The sequence below is a fragment of the Mercurialis annua genome, linkage group LG8 (genome assembly GCF_937616625.2).
Source record: "Mercurialis annua linkage group LG8, ddMerAnnu1.2, whole genome shotgun sequence".
Taxonomy (NCBI): Eukaryota; Viridiplantae; Streptophyta; class Magnoliopsida; order Malpighiales; family Euphorbiaceae; genus Mercurialis; species Mercurialis annua.
This window is the reverse complement of record NC_065577.1, coordinates 7,559,839-7,576,113: the sequence shown is the minus strand read 5'-3', so window position 1 is coordinate 7,576,113 and position 16,275 is coordinate 7,559,839. Positions and strand designations below refer to the sequence as shown.

General features: G+C 30.6%; 1 protein-coding gene across 1 annotated transcript; it reads right to left on the bottom strand.

The window, feature by feature from the left end:
* Nucleotides 1–6,322: 6,322 nt before the first annotated feature.
* Nucleotides 6,323–9,292, bottom strand: LOC126661195 (extensin-2-like). Its single transcript, XM_056103895.1, has 2 exons — nt 7,354–9,292; nt 6,323–6,739 (listed from the first exon to the last, which is right to left on the bottom strand). Exons 1-2 carry the CDS (start codon nt 9,251–9,253, stop codon nt 6,417–6,419), a joined length of 2,223 nt encoding a protein of 740 aa, XP_055959870.1. The 5' UTR covers nt 9,254–9,292; the 3' UTR covers nt 6,323–6,416.
* Nucleotides 9,293–16,275: the final 6,983 nt, after the last annotated feature.

Genomic DNA, 16,275 nt, shown 5'->3' with positions numbered 1-16,275 from the left:
CCGAATCTAACCCAAAAGTTTTAACCTTAAAAATAGATATGCCATTAAACTTATTTTGTTTAATGCTTGCTATGTAGCAGATTTAAAAGGACAAAGTTACTCAATATAATCAATATGCACAAAAGTTCTAAAAAAAGAAATTCGATTATCATAAAACCAATACTACACAAATATTAATCATCAACTTATAATTAAAATTGAATAGAAAAAGAATAAAAAAGTACTTATCTGTGTAAATGAGAAAGATGACCGTTTTGATGTCCCACAGTGTTGAATAACTTCATATTCCATCCAAACTTAAAATATTGCCAAATATATAAACTTCACTCTTTAAACGCATCTATTGTGGACTCTTTATAAATTCTCTTTATTAAAAAATAAAATATAAATTAATATTTTGATGAATTTTTTATTTTGAAAAAAAAATATAATTTAATTCTCTAAGTTTAAACGGTTAAAACAAATTTCTATTTCTTTTATAAAAAAATTACAAAATATTATTTTTTTCATTTTTTTAATTATTTATTTTAAGAAGTATTAAACATTTTTACTTTTAATTTATTTTAAACTACACTTTAAAATAAAGAAGACCATTTAAGATGCTTTAAAGAGAAAGTGCCAAGAAATGATATATTTTTTTTGATGAATTTAAAATTTAATAAAAGGCCACGAGGAGTGGCAAACGCTCCCAACTACAAGAGTTTTCGCACAAAAGTGACACGAGGCACACTAGAGGCTACGACTCGAGAGAGGAAAAACAATCAGTGGAAAAGAATACAATCCGGATTCCTAAAGAAATCCATTCCCGAGTATGGGAAGCTAGTTACATTACAACTAAAGTAAAAACAAGCTGAGATGAAGTTTCTAAACACTAGATCTTCAATGCCTGTTGATTTTTGATCTAAAATTCTTCGGTTTCTGCTTTTCCATAACTCCCAAATGGTAATGTCCCAAATTGAATGCCAAAGTTTTGGACTCGAACATCTAGGAATGAGAGAGTTCCATTGGAGAAGGAATTCATCAATCTTATTTGGCATAACAGATGAAATACCAATCTTCCTCAAAATATTATTCCAAACTGATGAGGCAAAGGAACAATGCATAAGGATATGATTCTGAGTTTCCGGTTCCTTACACAGCGAGCAAAGTCTGTTTGCATCTGAGACGATGTTCATGTGATTAAGATAGATCAAAGAGGAGACACAATCATGTAATGCTAACCAGATAAAGAAACGAATCCTTGGAGGAGAGAAGGAGGACTAGGCTGTGCAGAATGAAGACGTGACAGGTGAAGGAACCGATCTGTTATTTATTGTAGCAGATAATGGAAGTTGCAAATTAGTAGTCCTAGTTAATTTGCAAAAACTTCCAGCTGAATACACACCTCCATGTTTAATCCAGCAAACCAAATCTTGTTCTGGAGATAAAATAATCAAACGCAGGTGAGAGAGCATAGAATCGAGCTCTCTTTTTTCATTCAATCGTAACCTGCGACGCCAACTCCATTCACTATTAAATATATCAGAGATAGAAGCTTCTTTTTGTCTTGACAGATTAAAGAGGCGAGGGAAAAGATCCTTCATAATACCATTATCAACCCAGCGATCAGACCAAAACGAGATTGAGAGGCCATTATTTACCTTAAACTTAATATTCGACAAGAACAGCGACCATTGCGAAGAGTCGGTACAGCAGCTTCTCCGAATACCCTTCCAAACATATGAAAGCTGAGATGCATCGTTGGAAGTTAAAGAGTTCCAATTATACACATTAGAGCCTGCGAACATAATCCTCGACCACAAGGAATCCGAGTTTTGAAATTGCAATTTCCAAACCCATTTGTACAGTAAACTCTGATTACGAATGCGAAGCTTATACATGCCTAAGCCACCATCTTTAAAATCAGAACAGATAGTTTCCCATGAAACTTTACAAAGAGCTCTCGATGTAGAATCACCTTTCCATAAGAACCGTTTCATGTAACTCTCAAGTTTATTTTCGATAGACACAGGCATTTTAAACAAAGACATGTAATAAACAGGTAAGCTCTGCATGACAGATTTGATCATAATTAATCTTCCTGCAGGAGATAGAAGTGATCCTTTCCAGAGAGAGAGCTTTTGATTGAATCGAGAAATGATAGGATTCCAAGAACCCGAGTTAATCGATCTTCTTACTAAAGGAAGGCCAAGGTATTTGGAAGGAAAGGTACCTGTTTTACAGCCCACAATTGCTGCTGCCCATTGAAGATCATGGTTGTTGACATTAATTCCAAAAAGAGAACTTTTATGGAAATTAATACGCAGCCCAGATACGATCTCAAAACATCGAAGAATTCGTGTCATATTCCTGATATTGTCCTCAGAAAACGGCAAAACAAGCAATGTATCGTCCGCAAACTGAAGTTGCGAGATGGCAGGCAAATTGGAATCATAACTGTACCCTTCAATCAGCCTTAAAGAGATAGCTTTCTTGATGATGCTATGAAGACCTTCTAAAGCCAGGACAAATAGAAAAGGCGATATTGGGTCTCCTTGCCGTACTCCTCTTTGAAGCGGAAACGGTTCCGTCGGGCTTCCATTTACCAGAACTGAGCTAGAACCCGAAGTAAGACAGCTAAGAATCCAATCATTCCAAATAGAAGGGAAATGCATACAGCGTAAAACACCAACCAAATAATCCCAATCAATCGAATCGAAAGCTTTATGGAAGTCCAATTTTAATATCAATAATTTCTCTTTCCTTCTATTAGCCAAATGAAGAATCTCATTAGCAATAAAAGAACATTCTAAAATGCTTCGACCTTTGATAAAAGCATTTTGATTTTCAGAAATAAGCTTAGGCAAAATAGGAGCTAAACGAAGTGAGAGAGTCTTTGATAAGAGCTTGTAAATACCGTTAACGAGACTTATAGGGCGATAGTCCTTCAAATTAGATGATCCTGGCACTTTCAGAATTAGAACGACGAAAGACGTATTGATCCCTTGAGGTAAATATGAGGAGCTGTGGAAAGAGTTGAACACTGCCGTAATGTCTGACTTAAGATGAGCCCAAGCTTTACGATAAAAAAAGAAATTGAAACCATCGGGCCCCGGTGCTTTTGAAGGACCACAAGCAGAAAGTGCGCCGTATATTTCTTCCTCTGTGAAAGGTCTGATAAGATGATCTGATTGTTGCGAAGTTACATAGCTGAATTCAAGATTGGATAGGTCGTAGCAGCAGGTTTGCTGCTTAGTGTAAAGTGTTGAGAAAAATCCTCTAATGTTACGTTTAATGTCTTCTGGCTCAGTAAACGTATCATTGTTGGACTGAATTTCAGCTATACGATTATTTCTAAAATGGACTGAAGACACACTATGATAAAATCTAGTGTTTCTTTCCCCCTTCATATACCAATTTAAGCGAGATTTCTGAGCCCAAATTGAGTCTAATCGTTTTTCAGCTTGCCAAAGATCTCTTTTCCAAGTATCCAATTGATCAACCTCCGCCAAGGTTAACTCTCTAGTATCATTTGCTGTTTCCAGAGTGTCAATAGCATCAGATAACTGAGAAATACGTTTATTTTGATTGCCGAAAATGTCTGCATTCCAGTTTCTAATCAGCTGCCGTAACTTTCTAAGCTTTTGAACTAGGGAGTAGTTGATTCCAGGGCCTGAGAAAGAGTGCCAGGAAGTAGTAATAAAGCTTTCAAAATCAACATGTTCCCACCAAGCGTCAAGAGAACGAAACGGCTTCGGACCCCAGTCGATGTCGTTAGCTGACTGAAAAAGAATAGGAGTGTGGTCTGAGTGTAATCTTGCCAAAGCTGAGATAGATAAGAAAGGCCAAATAGTTGCTGAATTACTTGAAATTAGGCATCTATCAATCCGCGATCTTGAAATCGAGTTGTACCAAGTGAATGAACGACCTTGGAGAGGCACATCCAACAATTCAGAGTCATTAATAAAGTCATTAAAAGCAAGCATTGACGGAGAGTAACCTGAACAATTAGACCTCTCTGACGGGTTGGTAATCTCATTGAAATCTCCACTGAAAATAATCAACCCTTGAAACAACAATAAAGGTTTAAGTTCTTCCCAAAAAATAATACGCTCTTCGGACAAATTGCTTGCGTAAATCAGAACATGTCTTATAGGGGATCCAAACCATAAAAAATCCATGCATAACCAGCGGTTACCTTGAGATAAGGAGGTAATAGTCAACAAGGAAGAGTTCCAAATCAAAAGAAGTCCTCCTGATGATCCCAACGAGGGGATGAAAGAAAAATTACAATCTGAATTCGGCCATAGTTTGCGGACAAGGAATTCATTAATCACTTCTTTCTTCGTTTCTACTAAACCCAGGACAGTAATATTATGTTTTGACACCAAGTTGCGGATGTCGGATTGTTTACGGGAGCTCAGAATACCCCCTCTACAATTCCAGGATATAAACTTAAAAGGAAACGACATATAATCAACAATAAAACCTTGGAAAAGAACAAGAAATTCAGCTCGAGACATTCTCATTCCTCATTGTGATGTTAGCAGCTAACTGCTTAATGATAGAGTCTTTTCCTGTTTCAGAAAATAACTCGATTTCCTTCCCTACATTCCAAGTTAAAGTTGCCTCATCAGGTTCGTTTACTGTTCCCTGCTGCTGCGACTTTAAAAAAACATTATTCATGCACTGAAAATTGGTGTCTGAGATATCATTGTCAGTACCAATAATCGAGTTTGACAGGGATTCAATATACCCATGATATCTACCTTTTTAAAAGGTCTTCCTGAAGTTTTCTTGCGAGAGGTGATCCAAATAGAATTTGGAGTAGGAGTGGGGGTCTCAGAAGGAGTAATACTGCTGACTATCTGTAAAGAATCTGGAACAGCGGAGCTGTTTGGGTTTAAGTCAGAGATGGCTAAAGGGGTATTCTTTCCTGTCGAAAGAATCTTGTTGCTGTCATAAAGGTTATCCCTTAACGGAGAAGGGATTTGCTTGCTGTTTAAAGAAGAGGGAGAGATGATATATAATCACGCCAAATTTATCTTTATACAAAATTTATCACAATCACCCAAATTTATCTTTATACAAAATTTGATAATCTAAGTTAAAACAACTGAAGTTTAATTATTGTTTTAAAAATAACGGAAAAATAATTTTAGAATTGAAAAGAAATGATTGGGAGATTTTTATATTAATGTAAAGAAAAAATGAATGTAAATATCCAGGGATTGAGAAACATAGGATCATTTAAAATGATAATGAAGAATTTTTTTGACAATCAATGAAAACAGAATTTTATAAACAGAATTTTAAGCAAAAATAGAAAAGAAAAAAACAAGTTTATGAAAATTATTTGTGAAATTCAAAAAGAATGCTTAAATATATGAACAAAAAGGATCAAATCATCTTTAGAACTTCAGTAATGAATTGGAGAACACAGAAATCTAGTCAAGACAGACACGGATTGTCCAAATTGATTAGACAATAATGTATTGTATTGGTGTATTTGATATTGAAGAGAAAACCATATCAGAGTTAATAAAAGTAAAACTGATTTGGCATATATAAGAGATTTTTTGTGTACTAGTAAACTATAATAATTTGTTCATGATAATAGTTTGATTAGCGAGAAAATGAAGATCTCATTTAACATGAAAGCATATGATAATCTAATAATGAGGCGATAAAAAACCGTTATTATTAGAATATATCAATTCTCTTGAATATTTCTTTCTAGTTTAAGGCTAGAGAAATTTCTAAAAGATTCTACGAAAAAATTTCTCGGTTAGAAAATTTCATAGAATTTTGCATGTTTTTCTTTTTAGTTTTGAAATAACAGTACAAAATTCCAGAAAACTGCTTTTTATGAATTTATTTAAATTTTGAATACGTTTCACAGCGAAATAAATTGCATTGAACAACTCTTATTGTCAATCTCTTTCAAGTTATAAATTCTTTAAGTTATTAAGGAATAATTTATGGAAATTTTTAATTATTTAAGAGTTTGTAGTTGATAGATATGGTATAAAATTATACTCCAATAAAGTAGATGAGTATTTTTTTTTTTTTTTTGAAAATGAGTAGATGAGTATTTTAATTGTAGTGGAAGTGTTTAAATTAGCTAATATTTAGGTAGAATAATTATATTTATTTACTTCCAATTACATTTAGTTTACTTTCAATAAACCCTTAATTATTATAAAAAAAATAAAAATAAACCCTTAATTAGTTTACTATCAGTAAGAGATAAATTCCCAACACGTGTAATATCTGTGAGATGTAAGAAATATTTAAATAAGATTAAAATAAATAAGATTTTCATTTAATATCAATTCATTAATTAATAAATGACTCAATAAGATGAAAATGAATAAAACAGACAAACAAAACAATTAGAATCAAATCAAAAAAGAAAGAAAAATACAAAACAAACCCTAATAACCAGTAGCAGGGGTTGGTTTAGTTTCAGAGGTGTAGAAGAAAGGACCAACATAATATAATTTCATTTTCTTCTCTGAAAGAATGCGGTAAGAAGAAAGAAGAGCACCAGAAATTCCCTTATTGACATCTGTAGCAATATTGCAATATTTTAATGGAGATTTTTCAAGTTTGACAGTGCAGTCTTCTAGCTTCAAATTATTATACAGTCCCTTGAAAAAATAACCCTTTGCATCAGTTGGATCGGTCATGCATGAAAATGGTGTTGTCTTGTACCCACTCTCGTCTATGACTGAACATGTTATTCTTGCAATGGCACCTGCATTTTGTTATTACCATATATGAGTCGAAAGCTAAATAAGTTTTGGTTTAATCTACTTCAGTTTGAAACTAATATGTTAAAGATTGATGGAATGTGTAATGTTAATTTCTAAAAAATATTATCGAGGTTTTGAGTTTGAAATTTAATAATTCATAGAGGTGAATCGAGTCAAAATAATGTTAAAATTTAAGTTTGACTCGATTTGCATTCAATCGAAATTTATTTCAGGTGATTAAATTCGAGTTCATAGAATAGCTGAGAATTGAGTTCGACTAGATTAGATTTTAGGATAAAAATAAAGATTCTGTTATAAAAAAAGTATAATTTTAAAAGATGCAAAATTAATGAATTAAAACTCAATTAGAGTCGAAAACCGAGTATATTGACGTTTAAACTCAACTTGGCAATCGACTCAAGTAAATCGAATTCGAACTCGACTTGTTAATTGATTAAAGTAGGTCAAACTCGAACACGACTCAATCAATATCGAGTCAATTTGCCAAAAAAAAAATATCGAGTCAATTTTGAGTATCTTTTTAGTAAATTTTCCCCACACAAACTATGATATCGTCCTATGAATAAAAGAAAGATTGATGGAGTGTAGATATTACCTGCTATAGGAAGATAAGTAGACCCCGATTTGCACATAACAAGACCTTCAATGCCAATTTGTAGAGGATTTTCCAACTTTGGGCTGTATCCATAGTCGGGTTTCTTAAGATCAGGTTTTGGAAGATCACCGTAATTTAATTTTCCAATTTCAGGTTTTTCTTCAGAATATTCGGTATCGGGTTTCACGCTTTCCGATTTCTCTTCGGGACTATCTTCTTCAGGTTTAACAGTTTTTGGCTTTGACTCAGGGTATTGAACATCGGGTTTTACGCTTTCTGATTTCTCTTCTGGACCATATTCATCTGGACCATATTCTTCAGATTTGACATCTTCTGGTTTTGATTTAGGATAGGTGCTTTCAGAAGTGTACGATTTAGGCTTCAGGCTTTCAACAGGTTTTTCATATTCTGAAGTTGGGTTATCAGAATAAGTCGTGTCAGGGTTTTTGGTATCAGATTTTGGTATTGGGTTATATTCTTCTGGTTTTGATTTGGGATAAACAGTATCAGGTTCAACTTCAGATTTTGGACTATATTTTTCATCAGATTTGACATAATCTGAGTCGGGTTTAGTATTGGTGACATCAGGTTTTTTAATGTCTGATTCAGACTTTGGGCTATACTCTTCATTGGGATTGACATATTCTGGCTTTGGTTTAGAAATAGTAACATCACGTTTAACAACATCTAATTCAGATTTTGGGATATAGCTATAGTCTAGTTTAGGCTCTGCATTAGGTTTTGGTTCAGGATTGTAAACATTTTCGGGTTTGACATAAGCAGGTTTTGGTTCAGGAGTATAGACATTTTCAGGTTTGACATAAGTAGGTTTAGGTTCGGGAGCGTAGACATTTTCAGGTTTAATGTCAGTGGGTTTTGCTTCAGGACTGTAAACATTTTTGGGTTTGACATCGGCAGGTTTTGATTCAGGACTATAGACATTTTCAGGTTTGACATAAGTAGGTTTTGGTTCGGGAGTGTAGACAATTTCAGGTTTAACATCAGGATATTTTGCTTCAGGACTGTAGACTTTTTTGGGTTTAACATCAGTAGGTTTTGATTCAGGACTATAAACATTTTCAGGTTTGACATAAGCAGGTTTGGGTTCGGGAGTGTAAACATTTTCAGGTGTAACGTCAGTAGGTTTTGCTTCAACATTGTAGACATTTTTGGGTTTGACATCAGCAGGTTTTGATTCAGGACTGTAGACATTTTCGGGTTTGACATCAGCAGGTTTTGATTCAGGACTGTAGACATTTTCAGGTTTGACATAAGCAGGTTTTGGTTCGGGAGTGTAGACATTTTCAGGTTTGACATAAGCAGGTTTTGGTTCGGGAGTGTAGACACTTTCGGGTTTGACATAAGCAGGTTTTGGTTCGGGGGTATAGACCTTTTCGGGTTTGACAATATCGGGTTTTGGTGCAGGATTGTAGACATTATCAGGCTTGACATAATCAGGTTTTGGCTCAGGACTGTAAACATTTTCGGGTTTGACATAAGTAGGTTTTGGTTCAGAATTGTATATTTTTTCGGGTTTGACATAATCAAGTTTTGGTTCTGGATTGTAAACATTTTCGGGTTTGACATAAGCAGGTTTTGGTTCAGGATTGTAGACTTTTTCGGGTTTGACATAAGCAGGTTTTGGCTCAGAATTGTATATTTTTTCGGGTTTGACATAAGCAGGTTTTGGTTCTGGACTGTAAACATTTTCGGGTTTGACAATATCAGGTTTTGGTTTAGGGGCATAATAGTTGTCGGGTTTGACAATGTCTGGTTTGGGAGCGGAGCTATAACTATTGTCCGGCTTGGGGACGACATAGCCATAATCGCTAGCCGAAGCAATAGCTAGCAATGCGAAAAGGAGGATAGAGGACGAAAACAAGAAATTTGTGATCGCCATGGCTGATCAGCTGGCAAAGATCGAAGGAGAAGAAAGAAGAGAGAAATTAGTGATGTGATAAGCAAATATTTCCATGGCCTTTTATACTTAAAACTTAGAAGATAATGTGAATTAATGGCCAGTTTGGCACTAAAATGAACGTGAAGAGCTTAATCTAGAGAATGTCTTTGTTATGTGCTATATATGCAACGTGACGAGCAAAACTTGTTATCTTGCACCGATGCACGCACGATTCTCATTATCTATATACACTTTCATCTAAGTCAATTATTAATGAAAGAATTAAATGCAAAATTAATTTCATAAACCAGTTTATTTATTATTTTGAAACTAGTTTGGTAATGTGCAATAAAAACTTTTATTGAAATTTGTCAAAATAGCATAAAAATTAAAATAATTAATTCGAACTCTCTATAGAAATTTTTAAATTATAAAGAATTAGTGATGTGAATTCCGAAATATATATTAACTTGTCACCAATGAAGGAACCAGAAAATTTACTCAAGAGGAGGTAAAAATTTATTTGGCCAACCGATATGTTGTTTGGTTATTTTTTTCAATTTTTTCATGTATTTTAGATTATTCTTTAAAAAAAACTAAGTCTTTAAAAATTAGAAAAGCTAACAGTTCCATCAATCATCTATATAGTTTATCAATTCATTACCTAAAACTTTTAGGTCAATTACTTAAACATGATATGCTAATTAATTTTTTAGTAACATTGTAATTATTAAAAAAAAAGTAACTAAGTAGAATTACTAAAAAAATAGAAAATAAAAAAAAGTTGTAAAAGATGATAAATATGAGTTATTATATAAAAAACAAAAAAATTAAATATTAAACTTAAGTGTAAAAATCATTATTATCAAATCCAAAACAGACCGTCTGGTTCGACCGAAAAATCCAAACCGTTCTAGTTACTGATTCGGATTAGAGTAAAAATCCTTATAATAACAAATCCGCAATTTTCTATCAAATCGGTTGGACAATATTTTATTGATTGAATATTTAATTACGCGAAATTGAGTTATATATTTATGAATTGGATTGAGATTCCCTCAATTTCAAATGAACTTGAAGGGGTCATGTTCACGATCTACACAGTGAATGGTATAGATTAATTTTATTAAAATTATATTTTTTTATCTACATCATTCATTTTGTAATAAACGGTGTAGATCGTGAACATATAATCCTTCAAGTTCAAAATGAACTTGAAAGAATTTCAATCCAAATTGAATTAATCAATTTAGAATTAATTTGCTGATTAGAAACTTGATAGAGCATCGTTGGTTCTATAGGATAGGGGTGGGCATGGACCGGTTAACCGGTCCATGAGGGTAATTTGTAAACCGGTCCATTGTAATACGGTTTTTAAAATTAAAAACCTAAACCTAAAATTTTAAACGGTTAACCGGTAAATTGGTTAACCATAAAAAACGGTTCGGTTTTTCGGTTTTTTGGTTTTTAACTATATAACCATTAGAAAAATTAAAGACAAAAAAAGATATATTTTTAATTCTATTTGATTTTTTAGCAAACAAAAAAAATTATAGAAATTCAAATTATATTAAAAAAATATAAATCTAAACTATCTTATAAATAGTTAAATCAATGCAAATATTTAAAACTATTATTATTTACAAATAATTTATGAGTAATATTAAAGCTAGGTTTGTATTTTTTGAATTGTTTGTAGTGTTGTTCACGTCCACTTTCTACTATTTATAGACTTAAATATTTCTATTTTTGTTAAATAAATATTTTAATAAGGAAAACAAATTTCTTTTACAATATTTTCATATATAAAATCTCCTAAAATATATAAATATTCCTAAATAAAATATATGTCAATATATTTTTATATTTAGATTTTATTGTGTATATTATAAAATCAATATTATTTTATAGATCATAAAATATATCTTATTAATTATTAAAAATATATGAATATATATATATATAAACCGGTTAACCGGTTAACCACGGTTTTTAGAAATCCAAAACCTAAACCTAAACCATTAACCATGAAAACTAAAAATCAAAACCTAAACCTAAACCGTTGGACCGGTTAACCACATTTTCCGGTTCGGTTTTCCGGTTTCGGTTCGGTTAATCGGTTTGACCGGTTTTGTTGCCCACCCCTACTATAGGATAGCTTGAATTGCAATTAATTGGATAGTTCACAATTCATCAGATAAATTGAGTAAGAAATACGTGTTAATCCCTGATTGGCAAAATATATAATTAAAAATCATTTATTTCCATTCATTGCATTTTGTTAGCGAAAACAATAATTAATTATATCTTTCATTTTAGACATAATGGATATAATTGTTTATCTTTTCCAGATGTCGTTTAGAACCACGTCATCTATGAATTAAGCCTATCACGTAATATCACGTCATTAAAATAATGGTAATCTTGCAATATTACTATTCAAATATGTAAATAAGTAATTGTTCGCCTGGAAATATTCCGGACTCGAATCTTTGAATTTATAATCGGGATCGGTTTGAGGTTTGATACTTTAACGAACCTATGTAGATATTCGCAGGGCTTGTTTGGTTAAAAACACTTAACCACGTGATCTAAAGAGTAATAATTTGGGAGTTATGAACTCAGGCGAGATTAATACCGAAAACTACTCCTAAATTAAAACAATCCGGAGATTGCGAGATAAAAAGCACTGGGTTTGGTTTTTGATTGATTGATTTGTTGATAATAAAAATAATGAAGCTCTGAGCTATTTATAGTTCCTCATAACCATGACTCCTAATTCAACTAAAACTAAGACTCTAATAGAAAATCACTCCTAATGAGTTACAAATTCCTAAATAGAAAAAGCAATAATAAAAAGGCTTCTATTTGGGCCTGATTCCCTAGCAAGCCCACATGAAATTCTTTACCCAGTAATTATTTGGGCCGGTGTAAACAGTAATAAACGAATTTATAAAAGAGAAAATTAGGAAAAATACTCTCTTTTTAAAAATAATAGGATTTCCTACCTCAAGAAGGAAAAGATAGAGAAAATACCTCACCCTTTTACTATAATTATTTTTTTACTCTAAGACATATTTATATTATAATTATACCTACTTTTTATTATTATTTTACTCTAATTATATTTTTTTTTACTCTAATAATATACCACCTGTTACTCTTTTTTTTCCTTTCTCTTTTTTCTTCTTTCTCTTCTCTGCTTTCTTTTTTTTCGTCATTTTTCTTCTTCTTCTTCTTCTTCTTCTTCTTCTTCTTCTTCTTCTTTATTCTTCTTTTCTTCTCCATTTTTATTCTTTTTTTCATCATCGTTCCTTCATCGATCCGTTGTCGCTCCGCCATCGTTTCGTCGTCGCTCCGCCGTTCTTTCATATTTGATTTTAGCGATTTTTTTCTTAATTCGTGGTGATAAATACAATTCATTTTAACTTTCAGATCTAAATAAATTAATCTTGATTTTTTTCAATTTTAGATCTAAAAAGCTGCATGAAAAACGATTTTATGATGAAAAAACGATTTTCTGCAAACAAAACAGCATCTGATTATCATATGAGTATCACTGCATTATCATCACATTATCATAACACTGCAGAAAAAATTATTTTTTTATAAAAAAACAGCCTCTGATTATCATATGAGTATCACTCTATTATCATGTAGTTATCATAACATTGCGGGGAAAAAAATTATGCATAAAATAATGTTTGATTATAAAATCGTTATCATAATATTATCATATTTCGTTATCATAACATTATCATATGATACCGAGATGATATTTATGGTATCAAGATGATAATGTTATGATAATATCTATGATTATGTTATGATAAAACAATATTGATTATCATGTCAGTATCAGTATATTATCATGTTGTTATCATAACACTGCAGTAAGATAACTAGATGATAATGAAATATGATAATGTTATGATAATATCTATGATTATGTTATGATAAAACAGTATCTGATTATCATCTCAATATCAGTATATTATCATGTTGTTATCATAACACTGCAGTAAGATACCTAGATGATAATGAAATATGATAAGATTATGATAATTGGATGATAACGTGCGCAAAAATATAATTACAAAAGGATTTATGATAACCAGATGATAACGGAGTAAAATCATAAATATTTTTAAACCCAGAGTAAAAACATAAATCTGAAAAAAACGTGAGGTATTTTCTGCAACTTTTCTGTGTTGAGGTAAAATGTGCAAATATTTTTATTTTTGGAGTAAATACCTAAATTTCCCTTTATAAAATTATCATCATTTTAATGACGTATCATTACGTGATAAGCTTAATTCATGGATGACGTGGTGGACTGGGTCTACCTAAAAATTTCTCGTTTATGTTATGTAATGTACTAATGGTCATGAATATCATAGATTCTCTATATCTTCTTTTATTTTGGTCGATCCTTTAGATTAGGCCTAATAGTCTAAAAATAGAGAGATTTAGGATTTTCCCTAAAAAAATAAAAATAATATGAATTAATGTATCAACATGCAAAAGTTAACAAACATATCTCAAGATTTTGGCTTATTTCTTTGTATACTTCCCGTGCATAAAATATTTGTTATTTTACTCTCAGTGCATAAAACATGCAATGTTACACACATCTCACATGCCTTTTCTCTTTTATTTTTCGCTCTTTTCTTTCACTTCTCTTCTTTTACTTTCTTATTCCACTTTTTTTTTTCGCTGTAATTTTTTTTTCCTTTCTCTTATTTTTTTTTTCTAGATAATATCATCTTCAACCATGTAATTTAATTTTAAAAATATATAATCAATTATTAGTTATTATATTTTATTTTATAATTTGATTTTTTTTTATTTTAGTTCTAGATTTAAAAAAGCTGCAATAAAAAATAATACATCAAAACATTCTATGAGAAATAAATATTTTTTCACTATTTATGTTAATTTCAGCTTGCAATTAATTATAAAATGATCATTTTATTTCAAATCTAAAAATATGAAAAAAAAAATGATTTTTTTTTGTATTTATTATCATAATTTTACGAACTTTATCATAACCTTAACATAATTTTATTAAAGTTTCATCATAACCTTACCATCACATTATCATACTATCATCATCACATTATCATTTTTAATAATAATAACCTTATCATCACATTATCATAACCTTATCATCATATTATCATTTTAAAAATAAATATTCTTAATAATTTTTGTTAATTTCAGCTTGTAATTAATTAAAAATTGATTATTTTAATTACTGATTTAAAAATATAAAAAAATGTAAAAAAATAATTTTTTCATAATATTATTATAAAAGCAGCAGTGATATTATCATCTCGGTATCATAATTTTTCTATAAAAAATTATTTTTTGTACATTATCATACTATTATCATTAACTTTGTCATACTATTATCATAAACTTTTCTTATAAAAATTATCACAACAATATCATAATATATTTTATCATAACATTATTATAATATTATCATGATGTACTTTATCATAACTATATTGTAACTTTTTATCATAAGCTTATCATACTATTATCATAACATTATCACAATATACTTTATCATAACAATATCAAAAATTATTATCATAACATTTTCATGACGTACTTTATCATAACTATATCATAACCTTATCATATTATTATCATAACCGCGTAATATTATGGTATTGATATGATAACGTTGTGATACAGTTATGCTAACGTTAATGACACCGGAATGATAATCAAGCATTTTTCTTGACAGAAAATCGTTTTTCTCTTCAGTGTTACGATAATGATATGATAATGTCATAGTGATAACAATATGATAATCAGGCGCTGTTTTCTGGAGAAAATCGTTTTTTCTGCAGAAAATCATTTTTTTCATCATAAAATCGTTTTTAACGCAGATTTTTAGATCTTAAACTAAAAAAAATTGAGAACAATTATTTTAGATCTGAGAGTTAAAATAAATCGTAATAATCACCACGAGTTAAAAAAAATTGCTAAAATGTGAAAGAACGACGGAGTGAAGACGAAACGAAGGCGGGGCGAAGGCGGAGCAACGACAAAATAATGGCGGATCGGCGAAGGCGGAGTAACGGCGTGATAAAGAAGAAAAAAATAAATGAAGAAGAAGAAGAAATTGGAGAAGAAGAAAAAATGGAGGAGAAGAAGAAGAAGAGAGAGAGAGAGAATCTGAGAAAAAAAGGGAGATGCACATGTGAGAGTAAAAATAAAATGCTTAAAGTAAAAAAAAAGGTGAAGTATTTTTTCTATCTTTTTCTTGTTGAGGTATAATTTACTATTATTTTAGAAAATAGAGTGTTTTTCCTAATTTTCTCCTTAAAATATCCAATTTTTTTAATTTTTTTATAGTCTAAACTTTCAAAACAATTAATATTAGCTCATTTCTTTTTCAGTTTGAGTTATATCCAATTGCTCAAATTTGAGCGGAAAAAAATTTAATATACGTTTATATTACTTTATATTTAGAATTTTTGATGGTAAAATAATAAATTAGAATAATATGAAGCAATATAAACGATATATTTAATTTTTTTTCATTTTTATTTGAGCAATTGGCTATAATTGAAGCTCAAAAATGAAAAGTAGGCTAAAATTAATGATTTTGAAAGTTTGGGCCATAAACGAAAAAAAATTAAAAAGATGTAGTATTTTTTGATGATTAAGTCTTTATATTATTAATTAACAGTTCTTAATAGTTATAACAATTTATACGATAATAAACTAAATGTTTGTAAACCGGCATAACAGCCGATTATGAGTCGGGTGTCAAACTGAATACTCTCTCTGTTTTTTTTTAGTTGTCCATTTAGCCAAAATTGCACATATTAAGATAGTGGGATTTTTGTCTTAAATAATAGGAGTAAATACTAATATAACCCTACTATATAAAAAATGCTTTGTAAATTGAGTTATAGAGTCATTTATTAGGGAGGGTTAAATTTGGAAGATAATAGCTAATGTTATGTTGAAATTTTAAATGTACAACTAAATGTAGATAA